Raw genomic sequence first — 21,927 nt, 5'->3', positions numbered from 1 at the left:
CCTTCGTCAAAGTATGTTTTTCACCCTTTCATTGCTGGACAGTGTTACATTGTACGAGAGACTATTTGCTCCAAGTGAGAATGTTGGTGTGAAATGAGCACTACAGTAGGTTATATGTTGGGGGGAGGGGGGGGGGGGTTCTTGAACACTACAGTAGGCTAAATGCCAATGTTGATTTCAATAAAAAAAACATTTCCACAAAGCAAGCCCATCCACTTTTCCATGTTAATAAGAGCATTAAAATGAGAAAAAAAGTAATGGAAATCAAGGGGCATTTAGAATAGATAAAAATGTGAGATTAATTGCAAGTTAACTATGACATTAACGCGATTAATTAAATATTTTAACCGTTTGACAGCACTAATGCTTAGCATAACTTGTTGTAAAATGAAGACGGTATATTTTAACCAAGAAAAGGTTTTAAGTTCAGCCATCAGCTATATTTTCTCTCCTGTGTAAATCGGCTCTCAGCTCGAGTGTGCTGTGGCAGTGGAGCACACAACAGGCATGTATAATACCTTGCAAGAGCAGGATCAATGCAGAATAGGAGCCCTGGGAGGAGGATTTGAAACCAAGTGTGAATTCCTTAGCATCACTGTAGCACAGAGTTACACCACAAAGCATCAATTCAGAGGGTCTATTCAGCTCGTCAGCACAAAGCGAGGAGGGCATGGTGCCGCTGTGCTAAAATAACAAGTCTGAATCAAAAAAAGTCAATGGATAAAATGATAAATGTAGAGGACAAACAATGAGTGAAAACCTTCAGCTCGTGGGACATGCAGAAGCTACATATAGAGACTATCATGCAGCTGCAATGTTTGTAAATCATCAATTCTTGTCACTGCATTTCTACATAAACCAGCCTAGAAATAGAAATCCCATAAGCTGGATGTCATTCAGAATCACCGTCTGTCCTCGTATTGTATGGTTAGCAGCTTCTGCTTCTATCATGGCTGGTTTGTTTGTCTGTGCTTTTTGTTTCTTGTTTTTTTTTTGACAAATGTGTCGACTGTACTTCAGCAATCTCTTGGAATGTGCCAGTGAAACTGCGACAAACAGAAAAGAGCAATAACCTCACTGTTTCTTGTTGAGAAACTTGTAGAGGACATTGTTTGTTTTTTACGTTTTAAAGAGACAGATTAAGGGTTTTGGAGTCAGTAAATAAATTGTGTATCGGTTTGTCCCCTTCATTAGCAGGTTATTCATATCATTCAGTGGTGGGAAGTGTGTGTTAATCAAGTACTTTACTTAAAGGTTCTGTAATGTGTCTGTACGACATATAGAACATTAAAATAGCAGCAAACACATATTGCTATGAAAGGATATACATAGTAATGGCATTGCACTCTCTCTCTGTGTTGAGATTCTCTGTTCTTTATTTTTAATTTAATACGCGTACATGTAGGTGCATGGGGCCGTGACAAAACCTGTTATGAATTGGGGTAACGGTCTGTGAGAGCCGTGTGGAGGCAATCCCAGCCCACTTTATCCAGTATTTTGAGTACAGCCCCTTTAACCCTCATGTTGTCCTCGGGTCAAATTAACCCGTTTTCCTATATCAGTGTTCTTTTTAATTACCCAAAATAAACATGATTGATTCCACACAACGCTCTTTTGGCAAGTACAAAGCTCTACTTTCATTAATTTTGGGGTGTGTTGTTCAATTTTATAGAATTTGGAGAAAATAAATTGAAGTGGTTTTGAAATAGAATTGAATAAAAGTTGACATATTCTAGTCTGGGATTATCCATCAACATACATTCCTTTAATTTTAAAGTAAAATTTAATTTTAGTCAAAATAGTTCCTAATTTCTGCTTTTCTAACTCAAACATTAGATATAGTTTCCTATAAATGAGGTGTATTGACCATAAATTCCAAAAATAACTGTAAAACTAAAGTTAATAAGTTAGTGTTACACAGTGTTGAAAAGTGAAAAAAAGTGACAAACATTGAAAAAAGTGTTGAAAAAGGGACAAAAAGGTAAGAAAAAGTTAAAAATATAGATTAAAAAGCGTCTACAAAAGTGTTGACTTTCAATTTTGACAGAAAGACAACACAAGGGTTAATGTGTTATTTGCATCCTCACACTCTTAACATGTTAGTTATTTTACTTTTTCTACTCCACTACATTCCTCAGGGAAATATTGTATACTTTTTACTTCACCACATTTCTTTGGAAGCTGTAGTTAGTTTGCAGGTGATGGGTTTTATGAACCTACGATGAGCATATAAATATAACACCCACAGAGCTGCATAGTGAGTACTTTGACTTTCATACTTCAACACCTTTATCATAATTGCCACGGTGTCCTCAAACCAAAGTGTGAACTTCAAAAAGGCCCGCCTCCTCTCTGAGTGGGAAGCTCTGCAGAACCTCTCCCAGCAGATCCAAACCAGGCAAACACCCATCGGAAACCACACGGCAGTGCATTGTCCTATCTATTCTATTAATTGTGACAGCTAACAGATGGACTGCAGCCAGAGGTTTAGTTTTTTTTTTGGGGGGGGGGGATCAGTTGTGGAGGCAATTTGTGCATAAAGTGGATTGTCTGGAACAGCACCATATCTAATATTTGTTTTATGCATCATATGGTGCTCATAATTAGTGAGACTATTTCAGTGAATAATTCATGGGATGTAGTTATCAGGTTTCAGTGCAGAAACGTAGTGTGTGAGACTTAAATAGCAGGAAACTTCGTCCAGGTTAGATCAGTTGGTAGAGTAGGCGCCCGTATATAGAGGTTTACTCCTCAACGCAGCGGCCGTGGGTTCGACTCCGACCTGCGGCCCTTTGCTGCGGGTCATTCTCCCTCTTTCATGTCTTCATCTGTCCTGTAAAAAAATAAAAAATCATCTTTAAATAGCAAGCAACACAATCCCTTCTCATGGAAAAGCACTCATACGGTATGCCATCCATGTAAATCAAGACAATTCCCCCTGTTGATTATTTAAGTGGTCTGAAACATTTAGGGAAGGTATTTGTGAAGATTGTCTGATGTAAAGACATTCTTAAATGATTGTCAGTTGTATGAATCCTACTAATTTCTGCTGGTTTAGGCTTCTCACATGTGTCTAGTTTCTGGTTTTCTTCGTCTTCTGTGATAGTTAATTGGATACGTGGAGGTTATAGACTAAAAGAAATGGAGAAATTGAGATGGCTCTGAGAAATTGATGGGAATTTTTCACAATTGTTTATTTTAAAGACAGTATAATTGATTGATTAATCAATTAAGAAATTGGCAGATTAATTGCAGTAACTTTGCCCAGATGTCTGAGATTTTCTTCTACAAGGATGATCTGCGTAGATATAACAGTAGATATTACAGTAGATATTAGCTATTAGATAGTAGCTAAATCTAACAATTATCACAGATATGTCCTCCAATACCTCCCATGTTTATTTTCCTTTTTACGTGCAAAGCAAGATAATATTCAAGGGGACATTTTTGAAAATCAATTATAAAAAAATTCAGAATTAGACAGACTTTATTGTCATTCAGCTGCACATTCACATTGCATCAAACCTGATTATCCGCATTTGTTGGATTTTTTTTAAATTTGAAAAGCTTCATTAGAAAACAACAGCATATTTAGTGTTGATTACGTCTGTGAGGGGCGGTGTTCAAATGAAAAAGAACAGGTAGGAGGTAAAGGGTGAAAATCAATCACCTGAAGTGTTCAATCAACAAGTGGCGTGCATGACTGTAGTCACGCAGCACCAATGTAATCCTGATGCTCTCAGTCCTGTTTAGGGAAGCTCTTATAATGAAAGTTTATGGAGCCGTGCTAGTTTGTGCTTCTCAATTCTTCCTCATTGAAAGTTTTAAATGGAATGTAATTGAGAAGACTGTCTTCGCACGCAGACATAATTATAATATGCAAATGCTCCTCCTGTTTACGACGACACACCACATCCCCCTTGATGAGATGCGACCAGAAATCCCCGGGGCTGCGGAGCCTCGGTTAAGACATCCACTGGTGGAGACGGAGCTGACTCTGATGAACTCGGGCTGTCAATAATTATGCCTGCAACCTGACAAGAGTCACACAAGGGCAGCTGCCAGTCCACCGCCTGCGCTGTCTAATTGGCGTTCACGGTTTCCCCCGACAAAGTCATGTCCAGAGAACATCCCCACAATGCACCGGCTCTGGCCAGATGTTTTTCTTCAGTAAGGACAGACTCTGTCATTGTTTGCGTTTGACCATTCTTATAAATGTCACTCTAAAATTTAAAAACTCACTTTTACTGTAACTTTAATCTGGGGCTGCCGCCAACCATTATTTCCATTTCTAATTAAACTGCTGATTATTTTTCTGATTAATCAATAATTGTTTGTGTCCATAAATTGTCTTAAAATAGCAGAAATGTCCATCATAATGTTCCAGAAGCTTATTATTAAGTTTACGTCCATGGAAAACCAAGACAGGTCTAAATTTTTGTCATTTTGTCTTAGAAGAATGACTCACACTGGGGTGTTGTGGTTGCCTACTCACTGAAATGAATAATATTCTATTATTGCAACGTCCCTGGTTTGATTCCATTCATGAGCGGTTACCTTTATTAAATGTCATTCCCCCTCTCTCTCCTCTCATTGCCTTTCACTTTTGAATACAGGCCGAATGCCAAAAATACTAAATATAACTAATAACACCAAATGAAAATATAACCAATAACACCTAATGAAACTGAAAAGACTCAAACGATTAAACAAGTAAGACTTTTTTTGGAAACTTGTGAAGGTTTGTCATATGAATGGATTGAATTGAATAACTTAGTCAATAAAAAGTCAAAACATACCAACAGTGTAAAACCCAACAATCTTCAATTTATTATCACCTTAGACAAAAAAGGCAACAGGTCCTCAGAGATGAGTTAATATTCTATATGAGGTGATATTCAACATGAATGCCAGAACAATGAGTCAAACAATTCATCCATTTTTTAAATAATTGCTGATTATTTATCTGTTATTTACTGTAATCTCATAAGAGCTAAGATTTCTAAGATCTAAGGTTCTAAGATTTCTAAGATTTGAACCCTCATGTTGTCCTCAGGTCAAATTGACCCGTTTTCCTATATCATAGGAAATAATAATACATATGTTCTTTTTAATTCCCCAAAATAACATGATTGATTCCACGCGACGCTCTTTGGCAAGTACACATCTCTACTTCTCTCTACTTTAATTCATTTTTGGGTGTCTTATTCAATTTTATTCTAAAAAATAAAAAAAAATTGAAGTGGTTTTGAACATACTTTCCTTTAATTTTAGTCTAAATAATTCCTAGTTTCTGCTTTTCTAACTCAAACATAAGGTATAATTTCCTGTAAACGAGGTTTATTTTCCAAAAAAATTCAAAAAATAATTGTAAAACTAAAGTTAATAAGTTAGTGTTAAATGTAAAAAAAAAAAAGTGAGAAACATTGAAAAAAGCGTCAATGTAAGAAAAAGTTAAAAACAAAAAGTTGATTTTCAAGTTTGATGGAAAGACAACACAAGGGTTACTGGGCCCCCCCCCCCCCAAAAGATAGGTATCATCACCACGTTATGATTTCATGATTACATAAAGTAAGTCAGATTTTATAAGCTGGCAGCTAATCACACGTTCCTGGATAGTTTAATGACGGTAATTAAACTTGTATACATTATTCTTACAGAGAACAATCATTTGAGAGACACCATTGGATCGGTGCATTTAATCTTTTTGAGACTAGGGTGTGCGTTTGCCTCATGTGACAGTTCTGTGATTTAAGACATATTCTAAATCACTTTGAAAAATTGTTGAGTTTCTAAAAGCCCTTAATTCTTTCTGGATATTAAATTATGAGAATATTCTGGCGAATTCATGCATGCCCTAATTAAAATGTCCAGCGGCTGATGCTGGTGTTACGCCATGTGGGGGTAACTGAGCAGGTTTATGAAAGATGGACTGCTGTATTTTATGACTTTCTCAGATGTTTGGAAGCTACGTCATCATCCTCGCAGCTGCCTGTCCTGTTTAATGTGTAAACTGGATGCTATGTGTTGAGAATTCGGCAGCCGCAAGGTGTTTCACAGTCAGAAATAGGACGAGCTATGGCATCTTTCAGCTTTATTTGATTTCCACTGCATTGTTTACGGCGTGCCTGCTCCTCTTTTAACAGAGCTCTTCTGTGAATTTGTGAACCATAAGAGCATTTTTAAGAAGCAGCGGAGTTCTTCTTGTTTTTCTTCCGCGGTATGTTCGAGAACACAGTTACTTACACTTGTGCGTCTGAGCCTGGAAACTAAGTTAATTTATTCTCCTCTTTGTTTTCTCCTCTCGGGCAATTATGTCTTTCCGTCTTCAGTATGTCTGTGTGTTCATGTGTAGATGTACATGGAAGCGTGTTCTCTTGTGTTTGTGTGTGGGCGGATGTGTGTTGTGATGTGCTCATGCCTTTTGCAGAATTGTGCTTGTATGTAAATTTCATGTGAGGATTGTCGCTTTTGTTTAGCCAAAGATAGTTATTAATAGCATCTGCTTTCAACATCGGGATCAGAAGGGTTTAGACATTTTTTATGAATATCTTTGCTCCGACTGGTCAGCTGTCACGAACATTATAAGACAAGAAAAAATAGAAGAAATGTTGCAAGAAGTTTCAGAGAAGCACACTGTTGTCATTATTGTAATTATTTACAAATCAATCAATTATTACAAAGACATGACAAAAACAAAAAAGCAAAAAAGCATTAAATTCTGACATTTGAGAAGTTAGAACGAAGGCATTCTTGATAACCTAACCTAATTTGATGCCTCACTTAAACAATTAATTTCTTAGATTTTTAATTTGACTAATAATTTCAGTTCTAGTTGTCTCTAGTCTTTTTTTTATCCAGTTTGGTCCGGTGTCAGAGGCGAGAGGAGAATTTCCACACAGCCAGATGTTAAGTAGAAACATACACGACCTTTATCTAAGATAAACAATTCATTCAAGGTCTGAGTGGGTGCACTATGGGACAGAGCACCCCCACACAGTTGGTTATAGGACAGCACCCAAAGGTGCAGGGGTTAGCCACCCTCAAAACCAAGAATTATATGTCTGCTACACCCGCTGGTCATAGCTCAGATTCAAAATGCGGTGGAGGGTGGAGGGTGGAGGGTGGGGGTGTGGCCTTGACCGACTGTCACTTTGCCACGATGTCTCTTTCAATGGGGGGCCAAATTCTCTGGGCGGGCAAAGCAGAGAAAGTTAAGGTAACCTCGCCCCTTATGACCTCATAGGGGGCAAGATTCCATCTGAGCTTTCATTTTCTCAAAGGCAGAGCAGGATATCCAGGGCTCGGTTTGCACCTATCTCCATTTCTAGCCACTGGGGGGGCCATAGGCAGGCTGGGGGAACTCATATTAATGTTAAAAAACCTCATAAAGTGACATTTTCACGCCATGGGACCTTTTAAAATTCAAATCTCTCACCTAGAGGAAGTATCTGACCTCGTGGCACAAGAGTACCTCCCCTATGTAGTTAACTGTCTTCACCAACGGCGACACTAAAAGTTGCCAACAGCGCACCCTTGCTCCCCCCCCCCCCCACCCCCCACCCCCTCGGATGCCACCGCAATGAAAAAAGCAGCTTGTTATCTCACACAACCTTTTAGCATTTAAATGAAGTCTTTTTGATTCATGCTTGTTTTTACACCTCCTCAAAATATACCTCTAATATAGATGAGTCATCCAAAATTGCTTTACTAATTCTGAAATGCATTTTAAGCTGTGTCATGGAGGCAAAACTGAATGAAGACATGAAGGACAAAACTTGTATAGGAGGTTTTATTGGCAGAATATTAGATGTGAATTAATATATTAGGGAAATAAAAGAAATCAGTTACTCTTTTCCACAATTTGCTGACCTTGCACGGCAGCTGGATTCTCTCTGGATCATATATGACACGGAAATTCATCTTGGCATCCCTCTAAGTCAGGGGTGACCACACTTTTTCAGCTTGCGAGCTACTTTTAAAATGACCAAGTCAAAATGATCTACCTACTATAAAAATGCAAAAAACATATATTTATTCATAAATATATTGAAAATGATATGTGCAATATAAGTTGGTGTACCTTGCATAACTGCATTAACCCTAATGCACAATACAACTGTACATTTTTTTTATCATCACCTCACTCTGACGACTTGCCCTGAATGGAATCAGCCAGGGATGCATAGTCCGGACAGTAGCTGCTGATAGCCAGCCTCAAGCACATTTCCAAATGATCATCAGTCATGTTCGAACGATATTTGGACTTAATAATCTTCATGTGGGAAAAGGCTGACTCACATAAATAAGTGGAGCCAAACAATGCGGTCAAGGAAGTAGCACATTTTCTCATGTTGGGGTACTTTTCCTCTGTCAGCAAGTTCCGAAACTGTCCATGAGCCCTAGACTTGAGCTCAATGTCAGCTTGCAGTGTCAGGATCTCATCCTCCACTCCAGACGAGTTCAGATGAAAAAGTGTTCAATTTTTGATGCAAGTAAATCCACCTCAGCATCTTCCCGAAAAGGGTAGCACATGAATGTAGCGACTGGCTCCAATAATGCAAAGTCTTGAAACCGTTTGTTAAAGTCTGACAGACAGTTTTCAATCTGCTCTGTGTCCCTTGTGTCTCCAGTTCTGACATGAGGTTCTGAAAGTTTGCCAAATCATGGCGCTGCAGCTTTGCGCACAGATGTTGCATTTTTCGTTTGAACGCATTGACTGAGCTGATCATATTGACCACTGTTTTGTCTTTTCCTTGCAGTTCAACATTAAGGTCATTCAACATGTTGGTCAGATCGGTTAAAAATGCTAAGTCTATTAGCCACTGATCGTCATTTAGCTGGTTGTATTCAGCATTTTTAGATACAAATAAAAACTCTTTAATCTCTGGACAGAGCTCTCGAAATCTTTGCAAGAATTTCCCTCGACTAAGCCATCTTACGTCAGTGTGTAGCAACAATTCAGTGTGGTCACAGTCCGCCTTCTCCAGATGCACACGGAACAGCCGTCTTTGAAGAGATCTGGCGCGAATAGAACAGGCAATTTTCGTAGCCACATCCATTATCTCTTTCATGTTGAGCATTTTTGTGCATAACGCTTGTTGGTGTATTATGCAGTGGTAATTGAGGAAGTCGGGGAAGGCATCATCCTCCCTGCATTTGGCAATAAATCCATTCGAGCGGCCAACCATCGCGGGCGCACCGTCCGTGGTAATGGACACCAATTTGCACACTGGAAGCTGAGTTTTCTCGATAAAGTTTTTGAAAGACTGAAAAATGTCCTCTCCCCGCGTGTGTTCTTTCATAGGCAGTACTGTTAACAGCTCCTCTTTTGCAGTCATATCGGTAAACACCATACGATAAAAATGCACAACTGGCTGTGTCACTCACGTCTGTAGACTCGTCTAATTGCAGTGAGAACACTCGCAGTCTGCGATATCCCTCCTAAGTTTCTCGGTCACATCCTCGGCCATTGCTTCACAGCGCCGTGTAACTGTACTTCTTGACAGCTGGAGAGATTTGATTGAAGATACTATGTCAGGTTTGTTTTTTAAAATCTTGAAACAACGAATCAGCCGCTTCAATAAATGCCTCTTTAATCATCTCTCCGTCTTGGAAGGATTTCTTGTGTTTAACGATGATGTGACTCACCCGGAACGATGCTTCGGTGGCGGTCTTTGCTTTCGTGGTAAGCTGTGAGAAAAAGGCCTGCTGTCCAGACAGCTGGGATTTTAGTTCTTTCACCTTTCTCCTTCTCAGTTCACTTTCGGAGGGAACTCAGTGTCGTAGCTTTTATGAACAGTCCGAAAATGCCGCTCCACATTTCCCTTCTTCTGAATAGCAATGGTAGATTTGCAGATGAGGCAAATGCACTTTGAATAGGACATTGTGAAAAAAAAGTCCTCCTCCCATTCTGTATGGAAGTGGTAAGTTTTGGGCTTTTTACTTGGTCCAGCTACCCCACTCATTTTTATACCGTTTTTTTGAGATTATTAGATATAACTTAGCTAGGCTAACTCGGCAAACTCGCTTGCTTACTGGAATTTTGCCGCTGCTGCATGCACATGCGTGCTGAGTGCTGACCATGAAAAAAATCTGACGTTAGACTGGTTATCCTGTATGTCAATCAAGTGACAAATGTCATAGTAAGGATGGATGATTGGCTGACGAAAATATCAGACGTTAGACTAGTTGTCCTGTATGTCAATCAAGTGACAAATAGAATATTGGCATTGTGAAGATGGATGATAGGCTGACATCTTTATTTATTTTTTAATGCCATGCGATCTACCCCCACCGCCTTGGCAATCGACCGGTAGATCGCGATCGACCTAATGAGCACCCCTGCTCTAAGTAATGCGTTTGCCGAACCAATCAGCATCAGGGGAGGAGGGACTGGCAGCTACAGGCGCTGTTCAGGTGTGTGTGACGACAGCAACTGTTCGTTCAAAACAACAATGGCCGACGTGATAGACCCAGTCATTCAATCTCCTGCCAGGTATTCAATCACCTGCCTGGTATTTTTTGAAAGTGTCGCCCTTTTCTAAACAGTTTCCTATGACAACTTCTCAATTTGCTGTTGATTCTGAGAATATTTCATGCAATGCTTTAACTGTAACTCAATTAATAATAAAATGTATTTATCCCTTGTGTTGTCTTCCCATCAAACATGAAACACTAGTATCGCTTTTTCCGACATTATTGTCACTTTTTCAATGTTGCTGGTGATTTTTTCATGTTTTTTCCAAAGTTATTTGATTTTTCTAATGTTGACATTTGCAGTGCTTATTGGAAGGGCCATTTTTTGTGATAATAAAACAAATTTGACCCGAGGACAACATGAGGGTTGTTTGAGATATGAATGCTGCTCATACTTAGGTTGTTTCTGAAGGTCTGCAGCAGTGATGTCATGTGCTGTGTCGAGTTTTGGACCAATGATGTCGTTGATGACGCGCAAAGCCCTAACACAGTTAAGAAATTGTTGTTCCCGAATAAAATCAGAAGTCTCCCCTCTGCATCATTTTCCAAGTTACAGAGCAGATTCACTGCTCCTCTGCCAAGTTTACAACATTTACTGGCCTCTGCACGGTTAAACCACTGCCACTTTCCAGTTATAGAACACTTATATTGCCCCTCCCGCCATTACTAGGATTGACACATTTGATGCATCACTCCCAAGACAGATACAGTTATCTTATACAATCATAGGCATACTTATCAGAAAATAGACAGATTGGAAGGCTATAAAGTGATTTCATTGAAATTGTTTTTTTCATTGTTGTTGCCTTGGACGCTGTATCCAGGTTTTATCTCACATCCATGTATATCACAGTAGTTGAGATGGTTGCCTGTTTTACACTCTTTGACCAACAGGTGTTTGTTTTGTGTGCACGCGAAGCCTTCAAAAATTTATAAATTTGCAAACCAATTGGCTGAAATTACTAGAATTACTCCTGCCATTACTAGTCTGCATGGCAGGGGTGTAGGACTCGAGTCCGGTCTTGGACTCGAGTCTGGACTCACAACGTTTTAATATGGTCTCTGACTTTTCTCGGACTCGTTGGTATTTGGACTTATTACATATTTCATATTTGGTCTCGGCCTCGGCCACTGGTCTTGCCAAATAGCGCTCCAATATTATCAGCAATATTATTATATTGCTGCAACGTATGCATGCGTACTGGTAACATGATAATATTGGAGTGAAAGTGAAACGCCGGCCACCTGATAACCAATCACACGCTAGATTATCTTTGCTAGGCACGCCCTGCATCTTCATGCCCTACTAACGTTATTTCCATTCATTTTCATTGATTAACACACTATAACAAAAAAAAGGAAATGTAATTACTTGTGGCATGACTGTTCAGGACCACTTGTTAACCTGACTGTAAATGCATTGCACTGTTCCTTATCTCTCAAATAATAACCCAAAATGATTGTCTTGATAATGTCATGCATAAGTCTTGTTTCTGTTCTGGACTGACTTGGACTCAAACCTTTTTGGACTCTGTCTTGTCTTGGACTTGACTTGTCCTAGTCTTGGACTTGACTTGTCCTAGTCTTGGACTCGACAAAGGTGGTCTTGACTACAGCCTTTCAGCATGGCTTTTTATTATATATATATATTTTTTTTTTTACATTCAGACTTGTAGTAATTCAACCTTTTTTTTTAGCCAGCGGCAACAGATGTTCCAATGGAAGCTCGATGGATTTCAGGGTTTAGGATGGATGTAGATTTAGAAAACTAGCAGATTGTTGAATGTCAGGTTCACTCTTGGGTGGATTAGAGGGTGAAAATCTTCAAAATGTAATCGAAATAAATTATAATGCTCATCCCAGCTAAATAGGGACTTTAATTGGAGTTTACAAAGAAGGTTTACTTGTAACTTTATTATAAAACCTGAAGCTCCCAAACAGAAAGAGTGTGCAAATGTTTCACAGTTCCATATGGATATAGGCGTAAATATACAGTACTGTAATTACATATTACTGTAATTACATATTTACATATGTATGTGTGTATGCATGCATGGGTGTATGTTAATGTGGGGTATTGTTCATTTTTACTTCAGTTGATTTAGTTTCTGAATAAGTCAGAATGTGACTCCAATTCCAAGTAATCCATCAGAGGAATCCTCTTTGAAAGGTTCTGTTCCTGCATGACTGGACACAAAAACAAACCTAAACTCCAGTTCACCCTGTGTTATCGATTGGATGGCCGCCACTAATATTAGGCCATAAAACTGTGAGGCGGAGCTGCCCTTTTCTTTTAATTTGCCGCGGCCATTCGTGCATCTGTTTACGTCCCTTCTTACCTTCTCAGCACCCATTAAGATTGAGGCCTTTAGATTCGTGCAGCTCAAAATCATCTTAATGCAATTCAAAGACCTACATTCGACACCAGAGTTGCCGTGGCAACGACATCACCCCTCCTCCCCCACCACCTCCTCCCTGAGATGCTGAAAGATCAATAGAGTATACTCGACGGTGTGGCAGGAAATGCTCTGGCACAGATGGTCCTCTGAGAAACCATGAGCTTTGTGGCCTAGTTACCATCTGAACACTAACACAATCAGGCAAGATCACTCATTATACAAACTTGGGCAACAGTGTTAGATTCAATTTGAATTAAAGACCATGATACTGTTGAAATGATCTCACTCTACTATAGCTTTTATATAGGGATCTATTTAGTAGGAAGCACGTGCATGTTCTGCACTGCGGTAGCCTGCTTTATTGTTTTAGCTTCCCCAGCATCTTTTAAAAAAAAGGAAATTTGGGGAATTAATTTAGACAAGGCGGGCATGCTGTGTTGCCAACAATAAACGAGCATCACTAAATAAATAAATTCTCTCTGGGGGGGGGGTTGCATTTTCTCACACAGTGTACCACCCAGTGTGTGTTTTTGCACATTGAAATGGTTCAACTGTTTTTTGTGTGTGTGCTGTATTTGTACCCTGCTTGTATATATTTAGTTGAATAAGTTGCAAAGGAGAAATTATTTTCCATTTTAAATGGTTATGGTGGTTGTATTTAAAGATGGAGGTTATAGCTAAGCCTGCAGTGATAGCAGGGAGGGAGGGAAGTGAAGGTCTGGGTCCAGTGTATTTTTTAAATAGGGTCTAAAGCTGAGATTACAGTCACCGTTGAGTTATTGTGATCAACAAACTTTCAGAAAATACCCCACCGTTGTGAACTTGTCTTCCAAGCTGTCCTACTTCTCTCAGAAAATGACATAACACAAACCCAGATTTTAATGAGAGCTCTGATTGGACAGCAGTATTTCATAGTTAACGAGGTGCCCTGTTGTCTGTCAGCAGTAGCCAGACAGCCGTTTCAGCGTGTGTCTGTGCAAGAAAGCGGAAAAAAAGAACAGCATTTGAGAACTTTAGAGCTCTGGCTGGTCAGATGCAACACAGGTTGATTTAAAATGACAAAAAAAAAATCCCTCTAAATTTCTCTCACTGACTTCAACAACAACTGTCATCAGACCAGTTTTAATTTAAGACAGAAGAAGAGTGAAATTATCCGTGCAAAGACTATGAATAAGGCTTGAGACGTGTAGGTGGAGTGCTTGGCTTGTTCTTTATTTCTGTTACAAAATTTGATTCGTGGCATTTAATTCATTCCATGAATCGAACCACAGGCGTTTTTAAATCAAATTCAATTTAAGGTTATCTGTACTGAGAGCATTGGATGATTTTGCTTTAGGCGCACTGGGGGACAAAATCAGTGGTGCTAAGGACGTCAGCACCACCTCAACGTGGTGGAATGTAGATAAAGAGTCCCTAAAATTAGTCATGACAAATTGGATGAAGCATCAAAAATGGTGAAATACTGACACTTTTTTGTGTTTGAAATCCACAGCCAGCTTTTCCAGAGTGCATTAAAAAACATAATTACGCTGGACCACTAAAAGAGTGGGCTCAAACGTGTCACCCTGTGGGGTTGTGTGAGGTAGCTGGCTGTAGATGTCACACCTTTACTTTATCGCCGCTAACAGGCTGTCTCATCAACTGTGAAGCTTAAGGCGTTAGCAATCAAGAGGAAAAGCCACTGACAATGTAGCATCAGCACATCACCGTTTGTGTTCCACCGCGGTCTCTTATGGTTATTACAGCCACGGATCGCTTTTTAGATCACTTTTTACTCCCGTCTCACCAAGCGTGTTCTCTCTGAGACTGAAATCAATATCTCTAAATGGGAATCAGAGAATCCGAACATCCTCGATGCCTCCATCGGACGGACTCGAAAACAACCAATTCTTCCGCCGTTTTCACCTTTAACTTTTTGTTGCCGTGATTTACATGACAGGTTTCTGTCTAATTTTGCAATACGTCCCAGACGCATAGGGTGAGCGGAGAACATGAAAAGGTCATGAAAATCTTTGAGCGCTGCTGACAAGCGCCCTTTTCTACCCTTAATTCTCCATCCTGATGTGGAGTTCAGATCAAAACCAAATACACAAGCCTTGTTATGTGATGGGAATGTACATAACAGTTTGCTAATATACAGTAGGAAGACTGTCCTGTGATCATTCAAGAAATAGCATGGTGCAATGGTGATGCAGCCTGGTTGCACAAAAAACACTCTGTTATTTCCATTAAAAGGCTACTGAGACATGGGCTTCTGACAGCGCTGGTGCAGCCTTACATCATCCCGGGTGCCATTATTTCATAAAAGCCCCATTTCATTTTGTGATTGATACCTCGCTGGCAGTCTTTGCGGTCTTGGCCAGAGTCTTGATTTTTGCAGCAGGCTCTCATAAAGGCTTTGATGCTATTTATTAATTCAAAGATCTCTATTTTTTGACTCAATGTCTCTTTTTTTTTTGTGTCTGTCTCACACACAGGACCTAGAAAGTGATCAAAAATGGACCGGCTGGTTCTGTGCGTGCTGCTGTGTGCAGCCCTGGTGAAGGGACACAGCTGCCCCGGCCGCTGTATCTGTCAGCACCTCTCCCCCACTCTGACTCTGCTCTGCGCTAAGACCGGTCTGTTGTTTGTGCCCCCCACCATTGACCGCAAGACCGTAGAGCTGCGACTCACGGACAACTTCATCACCATCATCCGCAAGAAAGACTTTTTCAACATGACTAGTTTGGTCCACCTTACCTTGTCCCGTAACACCATCAGCCAGGTAACCCCCCACGCCTTCGTCGGCCTGAGATCGCTACGGGCGCTCCACATGGATGGCAACCGCCTCAGTGTGATAAAGACGGACTACTTTAAAGGCCTCATCAACCTGCGGCACCTCATCCTGGGAAACAACCAGATCCACCAAGTGGCCCCCACCTCCTTTGATGAGTTTGTTTCCACCATAGAGGACTTGGATCTTTCCAATAACAACCTGCGCACCCTTCCCTGGGAAGCCATAGCACGGATGACCAACATTAACACGCTCACGCTGGACCACAACCTGATCGACCACATTGGAACGGGGACTTTTACGCTGCTCACCAAGCTGGTTCGCCTGGACATGACGTCTAACAGGTTGCAGAAGCTGCCCCCAGACAGCCTGTTCCAGCACGCGCAGGTCCAGTCCGAGCCCACGGGATCCAGCTCCTCCACTCTGGCAGTGAGCTTCGGGGGCAACCCTCTTCACTGTAACTGCGAGCTGCTGTGGCTCCGCAGGCTCACGAGAGAGGATGATCTGGAGACCTGTGCGTCTCCAGAGCACCTCATGGACAAGTATTTCTGGTCGATCCAGGAGGAGGAGTTTATCTGTGAGCCTCCGCTGATCACCAAGCATCTTTCCACTAAGCCCTTTGTGATGGAAGGCCAGGGCGTTACTCTTAAATGCAAAGCAGTGGGTGATCCAGATCCAGAGATTCACTGGCGGTCCCCAGATGGAAAGCTGGTGCATAATAACTCCCGCACCATCCTGTATGATAATGGCACCCTTGATATTCTCATCACAACGCTGAAGGACAGCGGGGCATTTAATTGTGTCGCGTCCAATGCCGCAGGCATCGCCACAGCTGCTGTCGAGATCAACATGATCCCCTTACCCTTGTTTGTTAACAACACAGGCCACATGCGTGAGGACCCGGGCCTCTCAGACATCACCACCTCCTCCAAATCTGGCAATGACACCAAAGGCTACGACAAACAGGACAGGAGGGTGATGGTCACTGAGCTGACCTCCTCCTCCGCTGTACTCCGTTGGCCATCTGAGCGCCATATCCCCGGCATCAGGATGTACCAGATTCAGTACAACAGCACGGCGGATGATACTTTGGTGTACAGGTAAGTCATGGTGGAGGGGGTGGATGGACGGAGAGGAGAGGAAGGGAGGGGAGGGAGGTAGAGCTGGGACATGAAGAAAGGTGAAACATCTGGAGCTACCATCTGCTGAATGACACAACGGTTCATTACGGCAGATTGACAGATCCCAAAGATGCAAAATGATTAAGTATGTCCAAAAATAAGCAGATCCCCTATAGTGTAGTCTGATGATAAACAGAGCAGGGAAATGTTTCCAAAAAATATAATGCATTAAAATGCATTGAAATAATAATATGCAAAACAATTTCAGTTAAGATATCTACAGATCCAGTAAACAAGTTTCAATCTCTGATATTTGAGTAAGTTCTTTCAATCAGCTAAAGAGTCCAGCACTCCAATTGACTAAAGGGCCTGTAAAGCATAATTAAAGTAGCTCATTAAATATAATTTGACAATAAACAATAACATGAGGCCCAACTTTTTCATAACATGTAACTGTATCATCAGCAAGTGCCTGCATTAATTGGTTGAAACACAGATTGTGATTAGATGTCGTTGTCTCTATCTATCTATCTATCTATCTATCTATCTATCTATCTATCTATCTATCTATCTATCTATCTATCGATCTGTCTATCTATATATATGTGTGTATATATATATATATATATATGTGTATATATATGTAAAGATGTATATATGAATGTATATGATAATTATATATGTATAAGTAGTAGGGGTATGCATACACACATGTATAAGTATACTGTATATACGGTATATGTGTATGTATGTATATGTATGTATATATGTATATATACATATACAGTATATATGTGTATATGTATGTTCTGTATGTATATAGTACATGTATGTATGTATAGGTATATGTATGTACAGTATGTATTTATGTATGTGTGTATATATGTATGTATGTATGTGTGTGTATATATATATATATGTATATATATATGTATATATATGTATGTATATATATATGTGTGTATATATATATATATGTGTATATGTATGTACTGTATGTATATAGTATATGTATGTTTCTACCTAGGTATATGTATGTACAGTATGTATGTATGTATTTGGATAATTTAGTTATTGTAGGTTTAAGTAGCAATAGCACACTATGAAATACTCTATTGCTACTTAACTTTACTACTATACTATGGGATAATTTGACTTTTTGAGTTCTCAAATACTACTATCTATTACTAACTATATACTAACCATGTGAGAAGTTTAGATGGTAAATCACTTGTTGGTGGAACTACTAACAACTCCTAGACATCTGACATGTTTGAAAAAAGACCCAACCGGTCACTGATTTTATGTAAGGGACCAACGAGTATCAAAAAAGCTTGGAAACCACTGGTTTAAATTTTAACAATGCATTGCATTTTCTAATATTATCATATTTTCAAATGTAAAATATGAATATGAAAAAGAATTAGTAACCACTGCTGTCACATTGAAAAAGAGAATATGTCCCTTTAAAATGTAGTTAAGTATAAGGTGCATAAGTCCAAAGAAAAATGGAAATAATCAAGAAAGTAGAGCACTTGAGTCAATGTACTTAATTACTTTTTACCAAAGAGTATTAACAGCAAAACGTAACTTGTCATAATGTCTTATAGTTATGGTAGAGCAATCATATTTTATAGGCTGACTATAATATGATTTACCTTAAAAAGTAGCTAGTGAGTGTAGCTGCCAAATGAATGTAATGTAGTGGAGTAAAAAGTGCAATATTTCCTCTGAAATGTGGTGGTGGAAGAGGAGGAGTATAAATTATCATACAAAATATGTCAAAATTGTACTTGACCCACTTTCCACCACTGCAACACACATAGACAAATACTGTACAAGCACAAGTTCAGTATACTTTTAACAAGTTCCCTATAGTAAGTTGAAATATACAGTACTGCGTACTTGAAGTTGCAATGTGTAATATATAAAGTGCACATGAAGAAAAATGGCAAATCAATAAACCTGAGTTACTGTTTAAAAAAAAGTTAGCATTAAAATTTGCACTTCTTAAAACACTGTTTTAAAAATGAGAATGAGTTTGATGTGTTCCTAATGCAATATGTGACGCACATGAACTGAATCTGGTATACCGAGAAGCACTTCAGGATTTATGTATTCATGGAGCAAGTTAATAACAGCCGTTGACTTTCTCTTTTTTTTCAGGTTTTCTCAGATATAATGAGTCACTCTCCTGTATAATTTTCCCATCCAGTTTAGGCATGGAGCTGAGTGTTGTTTTGTCTTTAGGAGGTACATTATTACCTACAAATGATAACCATCAAAGTCTCCCTTTAGGGAAAAGGAACACACTTCTAATTATATTAACGCCAATGTTGACCTGAAGACAATCTCTCCTTCTCCATCCTATTTAGACTCGTGTAATCTTGTAGTTTCGAAAAAATGTGACCTTAGGTATTCACACATCAAAACTGCCTTCATCATGCTTCACTTGCCCTGCAACCTGCAGCTGTTGTGGCATGTTCTTGAGCCAGCGAGCCTAGTCTGCCTTGTTTATCACTTTGCAGTTTCCCCTTGCTGTCATTTTCTACAGAAAATGGAAATAGAGCAACTTCTCAAATGCTATTCTATGAAATAACATATTGTCTCTCATAAATCAACTTTAACAGTGTTTCATGTTTGTCTACTAGAACGAGTGATATTTAATGCTGGAGCTGTGAGAGCCCTGTTGTCTTTCTGTTGTGTGGAACTGACACCTTTATGTGATTTAATACGCCTCATGCAAATCAGTAAATGTGGGCGTTGTAATTCCGATGATTAATCGTCTACATCTTCACCACCACACTGTTTCTTTCCTCTGCAGAATGATCCCATCTACGAGCAAGAACTTCTTAATCAATGATCTGGCCGCGGGCCGGGAGTATGACCTTTGCGTGCTGGCGGTTTACGACGACGGCATCACATCACTAACGGCCACACGTGTGGTCGGCTGTGTGCAGTTCCACACGGCCAGTGAGGTCAGCCAGTGTCGCTTCATGCACAGCCAGTTCCTGGGAGGCACTATGATCATCATTATTGGTGGTATAATTGTTGCGTCAGTGCTGGTGTTCATTATTATTCTGATGATCCGGTACAAGGCCTACAGCAGCCCAGAGGACAGCAAGACCAAGGTCAGCTCCAGCATGCACTCGCAGACCAATGGCAGCCAGCAGCGGCTCCAGCGCTCCGCCTCAAAGCAACCGTCTGACGAGGGTCAACAGGAAGCTCATGCGCCCAAAGAGTGCATGGCGCTGGTGCTGAGGGTGGACAAGGAGAAGAAGGAGGATCCAGCAGCCACCACTGCCATCCTGGAAGTGGAGCTACCATCCCTGAGTGTAGAAAAGATGAAGAGAAGAACCAGCCTGGATGCACAGTGCTCCGGCCCCCCATCTGAGGACACGCAGACGGACAGTAGCCTGACCGGCTCCACCATGTCCCTGTGTCTCATAGGCCCCAACGCTGGCACCAAGGAGGCTCCCAGGCTTAAAGACAAGAAAGCTGCCCTGGCCAACATGGGATTGCTCCCAAACGAGCTGGCACGAACTAGGCATAGATTCTCTTTCGACGGGGGGGATTACTCCATTTTTCAAAGTCATAGTTACCCACGCAGAGCGAGGACGAGGTGGCACAAGTCCACCAACCAGCTCAACATGGAGTCATCGCCGCTCGCCAACAGGAGAGTTACGTTCAGCAGCACTGAGTGGATGCTTGAGAGCACAGTCTGAGGAGAGCAGTGTAGCCGGCGAAAATAACCCCGGCTCAGCCACACACAGACATAAGCACACATGTAAAAACTCAAATATGTCTACAGGCCATATAACACACACTTTTCCTGCACACAGCGAATGATAAACAGGAACGGAAGCACATGTACGTACACATGCAACGTTTCTGTCAGTTGTTGGAGAAGAACAAAGTCTCCCTTCATCCTCCCCATCATACTCCCAGAGAGGTTTGTTGGCCATGTCCTTTCTTTACGCAGCAGTGCCTTATTCTAAAAGATGTACGAATGGAGGATGCTGCTGACTGTAGTCATAAACCGCCCTCTTTGTCATTGCCTCCCACCCTGATATTGGGAAGCATTTCTTCGGATTTTTAATCAGCTCCTTTTTTTCTGTGTCATGCCAAGGGGGGTGTGTCGTTTGGATTTGACTGTTTAATTGTTAAAAAAAACTGCAAAACGAGAAAAAAAACTTCATCATAACTGTAAAGTGAACAACCAGGTATCCTGTTATGTCAATCATGTTTTGGGTTTGTTCAACAACAAAAAAAACTAAAAAAACTTTTGCACAGAAGACACGAGATACAAGGACAAGTATCACCACGGGACTTTACAATAATAATGATTAAAAAAAAAGAACAGGATTTTACACATATGCCGATTTCTAATGTTAGCATAGAGAGGATGGACCTGGGACACCAACCGTGGATTCCTCTTTGACGGTCGGACTGTATGATGTTAAATACGTATTGTTCCAGATGTGACTGTATATTAATCGGTACTGTATCTGGCTGGTCTAGATAAAAAGACAACATACAAAAAAAAAGACATATATAAGTATATTAAAACATTGGTGTATGTGTACTAACTATGTAAGTAAGTAAGTCATATCTCACGTGACTTTTTACAAAGCATTTGGGTGTTGGCTGCAAGTTTTTACATTAAAAACCTGTGTCATCACACCGCTCCCTATTTAGTATGTCAACGTTTGGACCATTTATCCCCTCACGAAGGGTATTAAATTTTTTGTGTGGGTTAACTGTATCAGTGGCGTTTTTGTTCTTGTGCTTCGGGAGCAGCAATGTGTGATAAATATTTGAATTCCCGAGGCTTCTGTGAAAGCTGCCACGGAAGCACAGAGGTGCGTGGACCTTGGACATGATAACTGAACAAGATGGTGAATTCAAATGCAGCCAGGTGGGATAAACAGGGGTGTAAGATCTGTTGCATCCCACTAGGGGGAGACCAGGCGCTGTAAAGTTGCCAATAATTGCAGACTGCAGGGAAGACGCTATAATAACCATTATGAGCAGAATCCATGTGTAGCATCCTGCTTTTAAGATTCAGTTTTCCTCAAACTGTCATTCTAGATAAAGCTTAAATCTGGAAAAGAAGGGGAACTTTACTAATACCCTACCTATTGGACACTTAACA

General features: G+C 40.3%; 1 protein-coding gene across 3 annotated transcripts in view; it reads left to right on the top strand.

The window, feature by feature from the left end:
- Positions 1-21,532, top strand: part of lrfn1 (leucine rich repeat and fibronectin type III domain containing 1) — a 159,888-nt gene extending 138,356 nt beyond the window's left edge. For all 3 annotated transcript variants that reach the window (XM_032510006.1, XM_032510007.1, XM_032510004.1), the window contains 2 exons: positions 15,356-16,751; positions 19,597-21,532. In XM_032510006.1, coding sequence (XP_032365897.1) covers positions 15,376-16,751; positions 19,597-20,497 — 2,277 coding nt within the window. In that variant the 5' untranslated portion in view covers positions 15,356-15,375 and the 3' untranslated portion in view covers positions 20,498-21,532. The remainder of the gene's footprint in view (positions 1-15,355; positions 16,752-19,596) is intronic.
- The last annotated feature ends 395 nt before the right edge of the window (positions 21,533-21,927 follow it).

The sequence above is a fragment of the Etheostoma spectabile genome, chromosome 3, assembly GCF_008692095.1.
Source record: "Etheostoma spectabile isolate EspeVRDwgs_2016 chromosome 3, UIUC_Espe_1.0, whole genome shotgun sequence".
Lineage (NCBI taxonomy): Eukaryota > Metazoa > Chordata > Actinopteri > Perciformes > Percidae > Etheostoma > Etheostoma spectabile.
This window is presented reverse-complemented; position numbering and strand designations above follow the sequence as displayed.